General features: G+C 38.1%; 1 protein-coding gene across 1 annotated transcript; it reads right to left on the minus strand.

The window, feature by feature from the left end:
* Positions 1-3,970: 3,970 nt before the first annotated feature.
* Positions 3,971-10,695, minus strand: LOC128178937 (protein stum homolog). Its single transcript, XM_052846371.1, has 3 exons — positions 10,029-10,695; positions 5,696-5,869; positions 3,971-4,430 (listed from the first exon to the last, which is right to left on the minus strand). The coding sequence occupies exons 1-3, from the start codon at positions 10,192-10,194 to the stop codon at positions 4,336-4,338; spliced, it is 435 nt and encodes a 144-aa protein (XP_052702331.1). The 5' UTR covers positions 10,195-10,695; the 3' UTR covers positions 3,971-4,335.
* Positions 10,696-17,347: the final 6,652 nt, after the last annotated feature.

Below are 17,347 nucleotides of genomic sequence, written 5' to 3' on the forward strand. Positions count from 1 at the left end.
GACATTTCATGGGTATTTTTCTGGTATCAAGGTGATAAGAAGTATATTTATTTGATAGATATATGTGTTAATTGATGACGTGTTGAGAAACCGATTTATCTTACCCAATTATGCCCTCCAAGAGGAATACTATAGACTAGTATGCCATTTTCTCTGATGTAGACGAGACCACGAATAATGTCAATTTGCCAAGGCTCAGAAAATGTTATTACATTCATATTTATTAGATCATATTCTTGGGAGATTCAAGCTATATGTACCTCCCTCTCAAGGTCAGGTTTGAAATGATTTTAAAACACTTGTGCAGGATTCTTTTGAAGTAGCTTGAACTCATGGACCCTTTTCCTGAACAAAAATTGGCATGAAGTATTCTTGGTTCTAAAGTATATTAGATTTTTCATAAAAAGTAAACAAGAAGAAAGATCTCTCTCTCTCTCTCTCTCTCTCTCTCTCTCTCTCTCTCTCTCTCTCTCTCTCTCTCTCTCTCTCTCTCTGATATGTTCACGTCATGATATAGAGTGATAAGTCAAGAACATAAAAAAACCAGAGCACCGTCAAAGATAATTTTCTCGTTATTACGAAATAATTAACTCGTTATATACGAGATACTAACTCGTTATAACGAGACAATTATGTCTTAGCCTTTTTAGAATTGAGCCTAATCGGCCATCGTTACCGCCAGAGCACCTCTCTAATAGAAAATTAAAATATGCTATTTACAGCGCAGAAATCTACCATTCTGGCATATATGTACATGTAGTTCAAATTTTAAGCAACGTTTTAATTAAAAGGTCGATAACAAGCCATTTTTTATTACAATTTTCGCGACATAATTACTATATTTTTTAGTACCCCTTTTGGACATGAAAGTATCAAGGATGGAAAAAATAATGATAAAGGATCAAGGTTTTGAATAGCCAACATGTTATTTAGAATCATTGAACACTACTGAGAGATGAAGCCTTACTCCCATCTTCCTAAGTCAATGGTTTCTGACTTGAGAAGATAAATCAGTCTAAAGTTAAAAACATAAATTTTGATTCAATTATCGAGTACTACACAAAACTAATCTGCAACAGGACTCACTTATGCAGAATGCAAATGAACAAGAAAAATGCTTCTATTTAAGGAACAAGGAATCATTTTTTGAGTATTATAAGGTGGTCAAATACGGTCGGGGTTGATCAAATCCAATAACGCCCGAAGGACTTTATAGATAGATTGATCATGTCCGACCGTATTTGATCACCTAATAATATTCAAAGAATGATTCCTTATTATTTAGTTTTAAATAATTTTAGCAGTTGTACAAAAATATAGATTAGTCAATGATGCAAGAATGAGAATCAAGCCCCAGAAGTCAAGAAGCTTAATTATAAAGAAAGGAAAAGTGACAAAGAAGTTTTTATAGATACAAGAGGAGGATATTCCATCTATTGTGGACAAACCCGTGAAGTGCCTAAGGAAATGGTTTTACTCAGAATCCGAAGGACCAGGGAAACATCAAGCAACTGGATGGGAAAGTAACAGAGGGACTCGAGAGCATGGCAAGACTGAGCTGCCGGGGAAATTCAAAGCGTGGATGTACCAACATGGCCTGCTTCCCCGTCTACTATGGCATCTAACCCTCTACGAGGTCTCGAGTACGACAGTGGAAGCATTGGAAAGGACGGTAAACAGATTCCTCCGAGGGTGGCTCCGGGCGTCCGTCCACGCTCTACTAGTCTTGGACTGTATAGTGCTTCATCCAAACTCCAGCTGCCAATATCATCTTTGGTTGAAGAATTCAAAGTTACCACAGCCCGTTTAGTTCTCTCGTTAGAGATTCGAAGGATGAAAAGATCCGGAAAGCAGGGATAGAAATAAAAACTGGAAGGCAGTGGTCAGCCAGTGCTGCAGTCCACCAGGCAGAAAGCAGGCTGAAGCATGCTGACATAGTTTGCACAGTAGTAGAGGAGAGACAAGGGCTATGAAGCAGTCACAGAGAAAGCTGGATGAAAAGCAACAACACGGAGAAACGTGGAATGGTACAGGCAGAGATCCACCAATTGGAAGAATAACTAAGAAAGGCAAAAGCAACAGAAATGGGAAGCCAAAGTGCATGGACGAGATGGACAACAACAGAGAGGAAGCTGAATTGTGGAAAGATCTGGAGGATTGAACCACACCGTATCCAGTTCCTCTTAAGATCAGTGTATGACCTGCTGCCATCGCCAACCAACCTACACAAGTATAGGGCCTAACAAAAAATATGAACTACGATCTATGTTGAAAGAGAGGTATTCTGGAACACATCTATCATCATGTAATGTCTCTATGACACAGGGCAGGTACAGATGGAGACATGACCAAGTACTCAGAGAGCTAGCTGATATCATAGAGACGGAACGGAAGAAGAGAGGACAGAAGGGAGATGTCCGTAAATACATCAACGTTGTGAAGGAAGGCGACCCAACAATAATCAAGAAACCCTCGGAACAGAAGTCCATCCTGGATTCAGCAACATCATAGGAGATGCAGGCAGATCTCGGACGACGGCTGATATTTCCAGACGTTCTCAACACCACTCTCCGCCCTGACATCGTATGTTTGTCCCACGAAGGCAAACAGATAATGATGGTGGAGCTTACGGTCCAGTGGGAAGAGAGATGCGAGGAGGCCCACCGATCTGGCAGATGACATCCGCAGCGAAGGATGGAATGCAGGAATGCAGGGGTTTTCCAGTGGAGATTGGCTGCAGAGGAATCCCAGCCCAGTCTACGTGGAGAGCAATGACAGCCCTGGAAATTAAGGGGAAAGAAAGAAAAGCAGGAATACAGAGACTGTCAACAACAACAGAAAAGTCATCATGCTGGCTATGGTGGAGAGGAGCAGTGCAGAGCTGGAAGCCATCTACAGACGGGCAACGATTTGGCAAATCATTGCTGACTCACCACCTCGAAGACGTTCCAGGATATAAGTCGAAACAAACGACGACGGGTGGACCTGGCTGACGACATCTGTAGATTTATCAGTGAACTTACTGATTTAGGTATTAATATTGATGAAATGTATTAAATTATACATTACAAAATCGATTCGTAGTGTTATCACAGACAAAGACACCGGGAAATGTAAACATGTTTAATTCATCAAACATTATTTTTAATACAAAAATATTTTACGTCTTTACAAAAACTCTACGAGGCTATAATTTGCCGCGACTTAATTATAATGCTTTACTTTTCAGAGATGTAAACCAGAGCTCCAGCGTTTTCTCGCTTGTCAGTCATCATAACCATCTGGTACGGTATGACATTGGTAAGACGAAGTGGGGGTTTTAGAACATATATACACATTTTTAATGAAAAAACAGGAAATGAATTCAAGCGTTTTGTTAAATGAACAAGTATAGATTGTTATGATTTTTCGTTTTGTTTTGTTAGTGTTGCTTCTAATATTAAAGTAAATATCATCGCCATGGGGAAAACTTAAGGATCCTGGTTTGTAATTTGTAAAAACAATCGGTGCAAACCGATTTGTTGTTGATTTGGCATATACTGTCACTGGTAAATCAAAAATTCAGAATATGACAAATCAATTATTTGTATAGACTTACTAAATTCACTTCACTAATCATAAAATTGATAAATAGTTACTGCAGAGTAATATTAACTTAATTGAACCCAGTTAAATAATTGATTTCATTGAATTTCGATATCATGTATAGTTAAAATGTACTTTTCTCTCTCGAGGTAGATTAACTAACATAACATTGCTCTGATCATTTTGTCTTCCTATTGTTTGCTGGATCTATTTTCATCTTGAGTGTTGAACAGTCGAGCAAGATGAACCTTAGCCCCATTATATAGTGATTTAAGCGCTGCTTGTTCATTAGAAAATAAATGGCAAAAGTGTTCTGTGAAAGCATTTCGAACTTTATGCTGGCAAAACTGTCCATTTTCTGTATTATGCAAATATAAGAGTGAACTTATTTACAAACATATTTTATTTCATATATCCCTGCAAAATATAATATGAAAAGTATTTGCACATAAATAACTTAAGGTATAAATAACACTAAAAACATGGCAATTAATATAAAGAACAAAAAACAAAAGCACCAATAAAGAGTTACCGCTAAATACACCAAATTGTCCGGATTTTGGTACACATACCCACTCATGCATGTCATAATTAGACGTAAGTAATAACTCTCCTCTTAAGACGCATCCTTCATTTCCGCTGGCGGAAAGCACCTTAGCTTATTTATATTAGAGTTACACCAAGCAAGAGCCTCTTCAAAAGACCAAAATGGACATTTATTACAAGAACAGAAATTAGCTGACAGATTTCTTAAGCCAAGGGAACATCGACGCTGCTCTGCCGCCGGACGTAATATGGTCCGCCAAGATTCTGAAATTCTGCTTCCTGTTCTTCGCCCTTAGCAACTGAAATGAAAAATGTACAATATGGTTCATAAATGAGTAATTTACAATGCGTTTTATAACATAACACGTGAAGAATAATTTAAACAACTCAGGAATTCTGGAAGAAAGTCAATCAATTCAAATCAATGTTAGCTAGAAAATATATTACCTACTAGCATGTCCTTAACAATTTTAATTGCTTTTTAAGTCTCATTTCAAACGGGTTCCATCTTGTACAAGTATCTTTTTTTTTCTTTTTTGAACATATAATACAGGATGACATCGTCGCAAACCGCGCCAATATGAACGCCACTATTCCATCTGGAGAGAACTTATATATACAGACTCTGGACATGGCTTAAGGTAGAACAATGTTTAAAAAAGATTTTTATTGGAATGGAGGCGCAGTTTCTTCAACTCTCCCGCCTGTGCAGATTTTTTACACTTTTAAAATGAACCCTACCTTCGCACTATTTGACTTTATTTTCAATCAAAATGTGATTAAGTTTTAACATCTAGGCTTATTTCTTTGAGTAGGCAATGAATTAATTCAAGTAGTCTCCCATTTTGCCCAGATGGTCGTTATCAAGATTATGGCGCTTTCCCAGAGCAGGCATTCTGAGAAGACAGATCAATGCCAAGTGTTGCATCTCAATAAATTGCCCTGGCATTGTATTGTTTGATTCCGTGTCGCATTTTCAATGCACAAGACGACGAATGATTTTAAGCAGTCTTTATCTTATCAAAAACGTACGCAATTTTTCATTAACTGCCCTAAGATTTTCTGTAAGAGTCGGTTAAAATGGTAAAAACTTGCAGGTGCGTGAACTAACTATTAAAGCATAATGGATCCAAAACAAAATATGAACCGAAAGTCTTCGATGGTTTTAAAGTTATGAAATATTTTTTAAGATCAAAAACACCGAGGCTGTTTTTTCTAAGAATAAGATAACCCTGGACTTGTCACGTTCATCTACCCACAAAGAATCTCCCAGAAGTGACTCGGGGACAGAGAATATGATTACCATTGCAGATTGCACAGTTAAATTTAGGACTCACCACCGAAAGCTATAAACTATTAAAGTGATACACTTTACATTTAACAAATTCTCTCTCTCTCTCTCTCTCTCTCTCTCTCTCTCTCTCTCTCTCTCTCTCTCTCTCTCTCTCTGTAAATTGACTGATGAAGTGGGATATGTTTTTGTCATTCTTTAATCAAGGTACTGAAAGTCCCCTGGGAGAATCTTCTATTGTTTTGATAAAAAAAAAACCGTGTGTCAACTTACTAGCTAACTGTACAAAATTCATGCCCCAAAGAATACTCCAAATCCAGCCCACGATGATTATGAATGTCACCATTTGTAAGAAACCTGCTAGGATATTCAGAAGGAACGCGTTCATTCGTTTTTCAATCTTTGTAGGGCATCCACAAAAGACCGTGAACGCAGAAATGATGGTTCCTGCAAACAGAAAAGAGTTTCAAATAAATTCCATTAACAGTTGAAGGTAAGGGCAGAAAAACATGAGAATAGGATGGCATTAGGGTTATTAAACAAGACTGCAAGGGAAAGGTTTTGTTCTGAAAAGACAAAATACCCAAATAGTCAAATTAAAGAGCTTGCATTGAGTTGTTTGAAATTAAAATCATGAAAAAATATTATCTGAATTAAACTGTATCAAAAATATGTCAGAAAACAAGATAACATCGCATACGCGAGTTCATTTTGCGCTAAAATAGTTGAAAGAGGATAAGCAAGTGTTCGAACAAAACGCGAGAAGTTAAATGTTTTGAGAGTGTTTTGCTCCGTTAGAGCTGAAGACATGTACGCTCTTTTTAAGTGTATGCATTTTTTGATCCTCCATTCAGAGAACTGTTTACTATTGTCAGAAGACAAATCTATCATCAAACCGTAAATTTTATTCTTGTAAATCAAATATAATGGCGCCACAAAACATTAACACGGCGATAAATTTTATACATAAGAATAGACTTCCTTGCTTGTACCGGAACTTAGTGAGGTACGATATTATTTTCTTTGCAACATATTGCGTCTCTTCTTCATAACATCATGCCTGCATTAGCCATGTTAAAGAGCATTGTTTTTGACAATGATATGCACCTGGAAAACAAGCTTTTCTGTGCGCGTGACCCGAGTCTCTAGAGAGAAGCAGCGAGAGCTTTGCTTCCTACTTCATCTCGACATATTTTGCTGAAGCACCTTCTCGACAAAAATGAAGAGTAAGTGCCAATACAATTGGTAAAAAAAAATTACAGTCAGTATGAGAAAAACCCGAGCGATTGACGACGGAGTGGATTTAGACAGGAGGGTTGAGAGATGTGAAAGTGTTCCCCAGACTGCGAAAAAATTGTTCAAACGGTATTTTTAATTCGCCACAAATCAAATAAGTTGTAAATACAAGTACATGTACACGCTATAAGAAGAATTCTACAAGATGGGAGTACGTAATGATGCTTTTAAAATGTTCCTATAATGAAAGGATCAGAGCTAGCTGTACCGCAGATTGAGAAAAGGAGAAACATACTGTACTCAAAATGGTTCGAAAATAATACCCACATTCTTGATTTTTCTAACATAACATCCAATAAATAAATGATATACTGCAGTTGTAAACTTTATGAGTTTAATAAAAACCCATAGCCATTGGTTAGGTTTAGACGCATGCAATATAGAATTGACGAGAAAAGTGCATGGGCATTCCGGATGGAGGGTGGTTTTGTGTCGTTTGTACCCGATGGTTACCCTCCCCTAAGCCCATCAGAACCAACGGAGATTTTGTATGCTTTATTGTGCGATTTACCATAATCCAGGTTTCACTGACTGCATTGTTTACTTCGATAAAATGAAACCTTTTTTTTCAAATTCTTAAATTTCTTGATATTGGAACTTTCTTGGCATACGTTTGAAGGTATTAAAAGGAGGTACAGTTTAGGAAATGCCAGTTCTTACATAGGTTTGCCAAAACCTTCAAGACTGCTAGTTCTTCGATCTCTATATACGCTCCTTAAACACTAAATACTACACGTTTCGTTGGCATTATCCATCAGTTGAAACTTATATAACATTTTGCAATCTCGTGAAAAGAAAGAAAACCGGAAGAGTAGACAGTGCGGCAAACATCATTATTCTCTTCCTGTTTACATATTGTATTGCATGATGGATGTTTCACCTTGTGTCTGGAAGATAAAGAAGATGATGAGCTGAATTTGTTTTTGCCATCAGTGAGTTCACAATGAATGCAGACTGTATTATTGTGTTATGTATATAAATATAATTACATAGAGTGTAATGATATGCGACTTACTTGGGTTTAATTACATACAAACACGGTTTTCATCTCGATTTTGTTTATTTCACGACCAAATGGGGCCGCTGAAGTCAATTATTAAAGAAGAAGCAATGGATGCGATGAGTGACATGAGCGGACCCACAGAATGGCGAAGGAAGCAAACGTCTAAAGCTCAGAGCCTTGTTTATTCAATCTTCATTTGAAGAATGTTTTAGTGTCAGAATTTTTATACACCAGCCTTTTCACGGAGCTCTAAACAGAAAACCCCCAAACTTCAGTTCGGATCCATGGTTGAAATTTGACATACCACACGCACTTATAGTTTTGTGCTTTGTTTTAGTTCAAAGCACTCTTCAGATCTATTATATATGCCTCTATAGAGGGTTTTTGGTCATGTTTATTCAAAGTCGTGCTTTGAACTTTGCCATTTTGAGAAAGTAAAATAGAAAGTATCCATGTATCAAAAAAATTAAACGGTATTTGCGTAATTTTCAGTGTCATCACTTTTGCATGCTCACAGAATTTGATGGTGCTCGAATTGTATTCTTTGGAATCGTAGCGATCAGGAAATTACGACTGACCATAAACTGTCTGAAGCGCCAAATTCTCTACAGCTTCTATCACTCTGATGCATTTGGGCGCTGTGAGCGTTAACATTCTGCTATTACGCAGAAGAAAAATATCTTGACCCGGTAGCCTTTTCTCCATTTGAGAGGTAACTGTTTTCTTCGTGTCTATCACGTATGAAGAGCACTGTGTCCGCATGTTTGATAAAAAAGATCACGTTCTATGTGAGGATGATTTTGCGACATCCAACAATCGATGTCGCTATGATGATATATCCGTTTTCTTAATCTTTTATACAAATCACCAATGAAGACCATTCACACCAAAAGGCAATCCAATAATCAAGAAATGATTAAAGACTGTACAAGCAAACGGTTATTATTTACAATGGTAATAGCGCTTGATTTAGATGACAGCGCTCTCTTAAGAAAAAGACTGATTAGTTCACAAGAAGCTATTCAGATACTAGATACCTGGAATTCCCAATACCTTTGATACACAATATTTATACTATCCAGATGTACATACAACTTCATTTTGTAGAACATTTCTAAGAAGATAAATTTTGACGGTAAACTCTGTAGGAATAAAAAAAAAAGAACGGATTTGGTGAAGGGGATGTTTGTGTTAAATTAAAGATTAACTTTTATCAGAGAGCCATTTTGTCGGATGTTGGACCACACCTACCCACATAGCAAGCACAACAGGGGGTTTCTGATGTATGAAAAGATGATCACTGATAAACCAACATCATCGCATCTTTTTCGTTAGTTCTAGATACTGATAAGAGACATAAATTCTTCACAATCAAATTAATATCATTTCTATTTTGACACTCGCTAACAAGAAAATAACCAGAGAAAGAGAGACAAAAAGAGGAGAGAGAGAGAGAGAGAGAGAAAGAGAGAGAGAGAGGTGGGTGGGTGATTAGATGACTATGTATGATTCTTTTAGCCTGTAGTATGTACTTTTTATTTGTTTCATCATTTAATGGGGTTCAAGTAGCCCCACTTATATCCTTCTAAATTATCTATCTTCCAAATGTGAACGCACATACTTTATTTGACGTACCGGAACTCAAAGAGCCTTTATAAACCCTCTCCTTGTCACTTTTTATAATTGTAAGAGCATTCGCAGACAAAACATCGCTTTTTGTACATCTTACAGCTTACAGAAGCACTGTCTTATGTTTATAAATCTACTGACAATAAAAGTAATTAATAACCAAACTTAAGAGATAAAATTTAACGTTAATAGATATACCTTAACTTTCAGGGAAAAGGAATTTTTTTTTCTTTGCAGTGTCGTTTTCGCATTTTTTCTCTTTACCTTTTTTTTATTAGCATACATGTGCAATTCGTATGTGAATTGTGCAGATGAAATTCTCTATGCTTTAATACAGCTGAAACATTTTAGCTCTCAAATTCCGTAAATGATGTGCCTCCAGGTGCGAGAAAAACCCTAGGTATATCAAAAAGGGTAAGTTAATAAGTTAATTATATCGCAAACGAGAAATTACTAACGCGCTTGCATGTGCAGCATCCAGACTTGTACAATCAGTTCCCCGAGGCGGATCAGTTTTTGCCCTACATATATAAGATCAGATATCGGCGGCTATGATACGTTTATCGTTGCATTGCCGAAATATCTTTTTTTTCCATGAGAAAAAAAAAACGTTTTCTGTAAAGTGTTATAAATAAATGTTGGTTATCTTTGAAGAGAAATAAACCCAATTCTACTCACCCAACCCAGGAATGGCAATGTTAAGAAGACAGAGGATAGCGGCTCCACATAAATGCATTTTGGGTATTGCGTTGAACAGAGGTCCATGTTTTTCACTGACTTCCACAACATTACCCCTGTCATCATTGATTTTCACTTTTTTCTCTCCGTTTTTCGACTCACTCATTGTTGAAATTGTTTCTTTTCTACTAAAAAAAATATCTCGCACAAAAAACACAAACGGATTTTCTCCACACTTAAAAAAAGAACCACTCAACGCTTCAAATTCCCTCCTTAGTTTTCATAACATGGTGCGTTGTAGCCAAATTACACTCATCATTATTATGTTGAGTTTCAGTAAATTCTCAGTTAAAATGATAATAATGCGGGGTTTAAAACGCGCGTAAAAATGCTCCAGAAACTTGGCAGCGGCAATCCAGTATGCTCCTCTCAAGAGTTTATGATATTTATATGATGAATCGCGCTCGCCGCCTCAGCCTCGAGAGACAGAGAAATACTCCTAATTCTGTTACTACACAATTTGAGATATATATACGTAGTAAGTAAGCGTATTCCAGCCTTCAAAACGCTGGATGTAGCACTAGTATACCGCAAACATATACCGCAGCAACGCACAATCTATACTGATATTGTTCCACAGAGCAAAACAAGACAACATACCAGCGCGTCTTCAGGTTGCAAGTCAACTTAGAGAAGACCAATAAATCTGCTGGTATTATTTATAAGGATAAATCACGACCCCAGAATGCATTAATATAACGCTGCATCAAGGAAACACGGGGGTTCATCTGCATCTTTGTTTAATATACCAGCAGGTAGCTTGATTGGGAAATCTCAGGCACGCAGTGGGAATTGCATGATAGACTTCGGGGTGGCAACATGTATAACACTACCACGCGTATCTTACGTAAGCAGTGTACACGTTAAGTAAAAGTCTTAAGTGATCGTATAGTGGTTTTATTCGACAAAAAAGCAAACTAAATACACAGTCCCAATTCGGGGAAGTCAGAGAGAGATGTTAAGAGTTCGAAAGAGCGTCGGAATTAACCTAACTTGCGAGAAGTTGGAAGTTTTATACTATTTGGGGAAAACAACTATCAAAGTAATACAAGTGTTCATTGGGTGTTGAAAAGCCCCTTAAGAGGGCGCCACCACCTTGTTACTATGATGATCCAAGATGGCGTCAAGCTGGTCAGTCAAGAACCCGCCCTTATTCAGTGTACTTAGGGTCAATCAAGGTTACGACAGATCTTTACTAGTGGGAGGGTCACTGTATCGTGACCAATTACTGTCATCTACCTGAGCCGATCAAAGGGCTAATTGACTTCGATTAGCCGAATGATGTATGTAATTATTTAGTTTATATCAAACTTTACCCCCTCAGGATATTTGTGTACAAATCGGGAACATAATGTCCAAATTGGAGACATACTGACCAGCAAGGATTTAATTACGGTCATTAAAGGATCATCACCTCAAAACAATACACCCCATAAATATGTAAACATGGTAGCTATTGGCTCTCTCTCTGGCCTTCCTTTAAAGCAATAAAGTCTTTGATGGACACAGAATTATCGTGATTCAATTTACATGGAATATACATTAAATAAAGGTATTTACTTTACGAAAGCATTCTATACTGATTCTGAAATTAAATGATAAGTCAAATCACAATAGTTCAAAGAATAATATGTAACGTCCAATCAGTATAGTCAAAGTTATAGGATACGTAAAATATAAAGTCCAATCACCAGTGTTCGATTATATAATAATAGGTAAATATAAAGTCCAATCACCAGTGTTCGATTATATAATTACATGTAACAAGGGCTATTTTGTTACACACCTCCACCACATCGGGAAAAAGTTGCTCAATACACTGCAACTTTTTAAGCACAGTCTCGATACACAAAAGAGTCTCTTTACACAAAAAAGTCTCTATACACAAAAGAGTCTCTTTACACAAAACAGTCTCTTTACACAGAAAAGTCTGTATAGAGTTCAGCGTCCGGTATTATCGGAGAATTCATCGAATAGCGTATGACACTTCCGGAATCATCGGAAACGAAACACAGGTCTGGTGTAGGTTCGTCGTAGTCGGTGTCATCGGTAACATCGTCGAAGTGATACTAGAAAGTGAATACTTCTAGAATCATCGGTATTTCCTCGGCTCTGGTTGTGATTATACACAATATACACAAAAAGTAGAAGGTAATTCATCCTTCCGTCATCATCGGAATGTTTAACATATTCCATTTCCCTCATCTGCTTCACTATACATGATTGTAGTTTGCTGTAACAAGTATTTAAAAGTTATTGGCTATGGGTAAGGTAGCACATACCCACGGAAAGTTCTTTAGGAAAGTCCAGGTCGTTGATACAAGTCCAGATCAGGTCAAATAAAAATAAGGCCGTTGATTTACATGAGACGTGCCCAATACATCCCATGTCCGGTAAACCGGAGATGTCCTAATTTGCCTTAGTCAGTAATAGATGTCGGAGCTGACCCAATTAAAGATGAGGCCCGGCTTGTAATCAGTTCAAATCTTGGTAGGTTTGGATAGATAGGCCCGTGTTCAGCAGTCATCCTGAGCGTCTCTGGAGATTGTTGAGGTAGCAAGGTCGCAGTAGGTTCAGTCTCTGCAGGCGTTGCAGTGGATAGTGTAGGAATGTCACCACCTTGGGTCTTGACCGCTGCATACGTCGGCAGTACAGACATCTTATATTCCCCACTATCCCCCTTTGCATTCCAGAGCCCAATTATTCTACTCTTGATTCTTTTACGACATTTAATACCAATTAAACATACGACAATGAGTAAGATACCCAAAATCCCTATGAAAGGAAAAGACCAATGAGGTAAGTAGAACTTTTCTTCAGGTGGAAAATACATGTACTTGAGCTCATTTTGCAAATCATCCATTTCAATGTGTTTAATTTTGTTTAATTTAAAAGGATAAGTAGAATAGGTAAAGTTGGGTAAGGTTCGGTGAAATTTCTCCCAAATATTTTTGGTGTTGAGGGTGTGTACAATTGTAATATTAAGGTGGTTTTCAGGGAATTTGACAGTCGTTTCTCGGCGAAAATATGGGGATAAGGTTATTTGACCGTGTACAGCTCGACATGACATCGGTAAACGCAGCACGCCAACCGGAGGCTTTACAGAACGAATCGTGGTCTCTGTACCGCGTTCACTTGTCGGGCAGACTTGAGAAAATTTCAACTCTTGGACTGTCGACACAGCCCACTGACCATCGCTAATATACTGCGCCAGCGGCAAATTACTCACATGAACTACTTTTTCACAAAACGTTTTTATTGCATTCGCCTTTTCCATAAAGAGGGCCACTAAGCAGGTTTTACTCAAATGCACGGGATAAAGGGGACTCTTAATAGTACAAAAATCTTTGACAACATTGGTACACTTATCCAATTCGTGTGAAGTTAATAGGACATACTGGGTTCGGTATGAATTGATTGCTAGCATTTCATTTTCAAGCGCGTATCTTGCAACAAAATTCTTATCATTGGAGTTAGGAGAAAGCGGTTGTTCCTCAGCGGGAACGGAAGAAGTGGTAACTAGTGGAACAGGTAAATTGTCAACTTGGTATACTTCAACCGTAGAATATCCGTCTAAAAGAGGGACGTGAACAATGGGAAATAACTGCTGGGCTTAAACGTCCCATGGCCAACATATTAAATTTATTAAAAAAAAAGAAAAAAAAAAGAAAACAAATATACTTTACTAACAATGCTTTAATCATGTATCTAGCTATTCCCACGCTTAAGTCAGTCATTATGACCTAAAGACGTAAATATCGTCCGGATTTTAAAATCCACGTGGTGAGGGTATATACGAGTTTACAAAAATTGATACAGTGCTTTCAAGAGACCCTTAGCCTTTATGCTCCTTGATTTGGGTCTCTTGACCTTGACCTCCCCAATTGACATGTCGTCGTCCGAATTTGACCTTATGTCATTCCTCCTGAGTTGCTCGTCTGTCAGTGGTTCAATGTCATTATTCATAGTCTCATCGGTCTCCATTTCGTTGGGGTCGAGTGTCAACTGATCACTAAGTTCGTTTGGCCTATCAGCTAAACGTTCTTCCCTATGTCTTATTCGTCTCTGTAGTTCGGCCAGTGGTATGTCATCCTCATCAGAGGAGTCCTTCCTTTCGTCTCTGAACTTGTCATTGAGAGCTTCTGGCCCTTCGTTTTCGATTGTGGAGTCCATATGATCCTTAGGACGAAAATTAGGAAGAAAATTAGAAGAATCAAGGACTCCGATCTCGTACGTCTTGTCGCTTACATCCGATCCCGTCTCTGTGCATTTATCAGAGTCATCAGTCAGTAGTGAGTGATCTATCCGAGAAAGGAGGTCAGCACAAGAGTTATCTGTACCCGCAACATACTCTACGGTACAATCATATCCAGCCATACACATTGCCCACAGTTTAACTTTACCTGTGGTTCGTAGCAGGGAAGATATGCACAAATCATCATCCAGTGGTACTATAGTATCATTAATTTTCAGTGAGGCCAGTCTGCAATACGTACTTTTTTCTACGGATGAGATGTGCACATCCTCCTCCAGGGGTACATACGCATTCTTAATTCTTAAAGATTTTAGGTCAAAATACAACTTAACATCATTACTAAGAAACCAATCACGCCCAAGGATAACATTTCTGGACATTGAGCGCGTTACATAAAAATCTTGTATAACACTATTTCCGCCAATAATAAAAGAAATTTTAGCCACCCCATCTATGTCTAGTGGGGAACCATCCACACCCATTAAATTTAACCTTTTTCTTTGTAGTTCCGGTTTGTATTTTAGTGAATCGTAAATTTTCCGTTTGATAAGACTCACCTCTGCTCCAGTATCCACTAAAGCCCTAAGTTTCTGGTTCTGAACTTTAATTAAACAAGAATTTGGACTACCAGCAAAATTAATGAAAGCTGATTTTAACTTCTTGGCAGGTGATTGATTACTTAGTTCTCCTACTCTTACCTTTCCTCCTCCTCCGCCGCCGGCCCCATTGCGACGGAGGGTTTCTAGTTTAAACGGTTTTTCGGGGTGGGACGTTTTCGAGCTTGGGGCTGTCCTGGTCTTTCGGGGCAATTTCGAGCTATGTGACCTTCTCTTTTACAATTAAAGCATGCATTCTCAAATTGTTCAGTTCTGGGCCTTCTTCTATACCGCATGTGACCTATTTCCATAGGCACAATAGTGCGAGGGGCAGGGAGGGGGTTTTGAGGATTTAAAGTTGGGATAGGGTTAGGCAGATCAGGCGCGACAGGTCTGAGCCTGGGAAATACCACCTCTTCCGGATCTCGCGTCGGGACAAACTCTTTCCCTAACCGCATTTTAACCTCGGTATGAAAGTTCTGTATTGAAAGCGCGGTATCCGCGGCAGCCGTCAGCGTAGTCGGCTTTTGATGCATGATTTTAATTTTCATGTGATCGTCGGACATACCGTCAATGAATAATTGTACCAACTGGCGCTGTACCTCAGGAGGGTCAAGGCTGTCAAATGCATCGAGGGCCAGTCGAGAGAGTCGAGTGCTGTACACTTGGACATTTTCTTCAGGTTTTTGTTTAATTTTGAACAGGGATGCGTATGCGTGATGTTTGTCATTACATTCCCCAAATCTTAAAATTAGTTGGTTTTTCAGGTGCCCCCATCCCCTTTCTACAGTTTGGTCATGCACGCGCTGTTCAATGTACAGGCCGATATAGTCACTTACATCCCCCCTACTATGTCTTAGAGCAAGACGGACTTTTTCATCATCTGTCAAATGGGGATTTAAGACCAAAGCTTTGTTTATTGCATTTATCCAAGCCCGGAATTCCGACGGCTTCCCCGAAAAAGGAGGTGTATCAATTATGATTTCTTGCTTTTTAATGGCGATTTTAATTTGTTTGAGTTTCTCATTCACTGTCGTACTAAGTTCAGTAAACCCTTGCTGTATCGTACCAGCAACAATAGTTGTGGCTTGTTCTAAACCTTCAGTCATGTTTACCAGACAATAAATACCCAAAAGAATAATAGAATAAATAAGAATAAATCAAGAGTAGATGAGACTCGGACCTACAAAACAGGACAGTAAAGAATAATAAAATTGTCTTACCGTGACTGGTTAGATAGATCCAAAACTCCAAAGTCTTTTAAAGAAGGTACAAATCCTGGTCGCTGGCGCCAATCAGCCCGTATAACACTACCACGCGTATCTTACGTAAGCAGTGTACACGTTAAGTAAAAGTCTTAAGTGATCGTATAGTGGTTTTATTCGACAAAAAAGCAAACTAAATACACAGTCCCAATTCGGGGAAGTCAGAGAGAGATGTTAAGAGTTCGAAAGAGCGTCGGAATTAACCTAACTTGCGAGAAGTTGGAAGTTTTATACTATTTGGGGAAAACAACTATCAAAGTAATACAAGTGTTCATTGGGTGTTGAAAAGCCCCTTAAGAGGGCGCCACCACCTTGTTACTATGATGATCCAAGATGGCGTCAAGCTGGTCAGTCAAGAACCCGCCCTTATTCAGTGTACTTAGGGTCAATCAAGGTTACGACAGATCTTTACTAGTGGGAGGGTCACTGTATCGTGACCAATTACTGTCATCTACCTGAGCCGATCAAAGGGCTAATTGACTTCGATTAGCCGAATGATGTATGTAATTATTTAGTTTATATCAAACTTTACCCCCTCAGGATATTTGTGTACAAATCGGGAACATAATGTCCAAATTGGAGACATACTGACCAGCAAGGATTTAATTACGGTCATTAAAGGATCATCACCTCAAAACAATACACCCCATAAATATGTAAACATGGTAGCTATTGGCTCTCTCTCTGGCCTTCCTTTAAAGCAATAAAGTCTTTGATGGACACAGAATTATCGTGATTCAATTTACATGGAATATACATTAAATAAAGGTATTTACTTTACGAAAGCATTCTATACTGATTCTGAAATTAAATGATAAGTCAAATCACAATAGTTCAAAGAATAATATGTAACGTCCAATCAGTATAGTCAAAGTTATAGGATACGTAAAATATAAAGTCCAATCACCAGTGTTCGATTATATAATAATAGGTAAATATAAAGTCCAATCACCAGTGTTCGATTATATAATTACATGTAACAAGGGCTATTTTGTTACACATGTGTTAACTGAATTATTAACTCATTTTTATCTTATTTTATATTTTATTCATGATCTACCCCTCCCCCCCCCCTTTTTTCAGAATTACTCCTCGGATACTTTTAAAATTCACTCCGTATAAATTAATTCAGACTTGTTCAAA

This window comes from Crassostrea angulata, chromosome 3 (assembly GCF_025612915.1).
Source record: "Crassostrea angulata isolate pt1a10 chromosome 3, ASM2561291v2, whole genome shotgun sequence".
NCBI lineage: Eukaryota > Metazoa > Mollusca > Bivalvia > Ostreida > Ostreidae > Magallana > Magallana angulata.

Excerpts from the sequence above, each read along its gene's own strand:
- LOC128178937 (XM_052846371.1), bottom strand. The coding sequence starts at position 10,194 with ATGAGTGAGTCGAAAAACGGAGAGAAAAAAGTGAAAATCAATGATGAC. Across the intron at positions 5,870-10,028 it reads CATTGCCATTCCTGGGTTGG|GAACCATCATTTCTGCGTTC; the intron begins GTGAGTAGAATT and ends TTCTGTTTGCAG. Across the intron at positions 4,431-5,695 it reads GAATTTTGTACAGTTAGCTA|TTGCTAAGGGCGAAGAACAG; the intron begins GTAAGTTGACAC and ends TTTTCATTTCAG.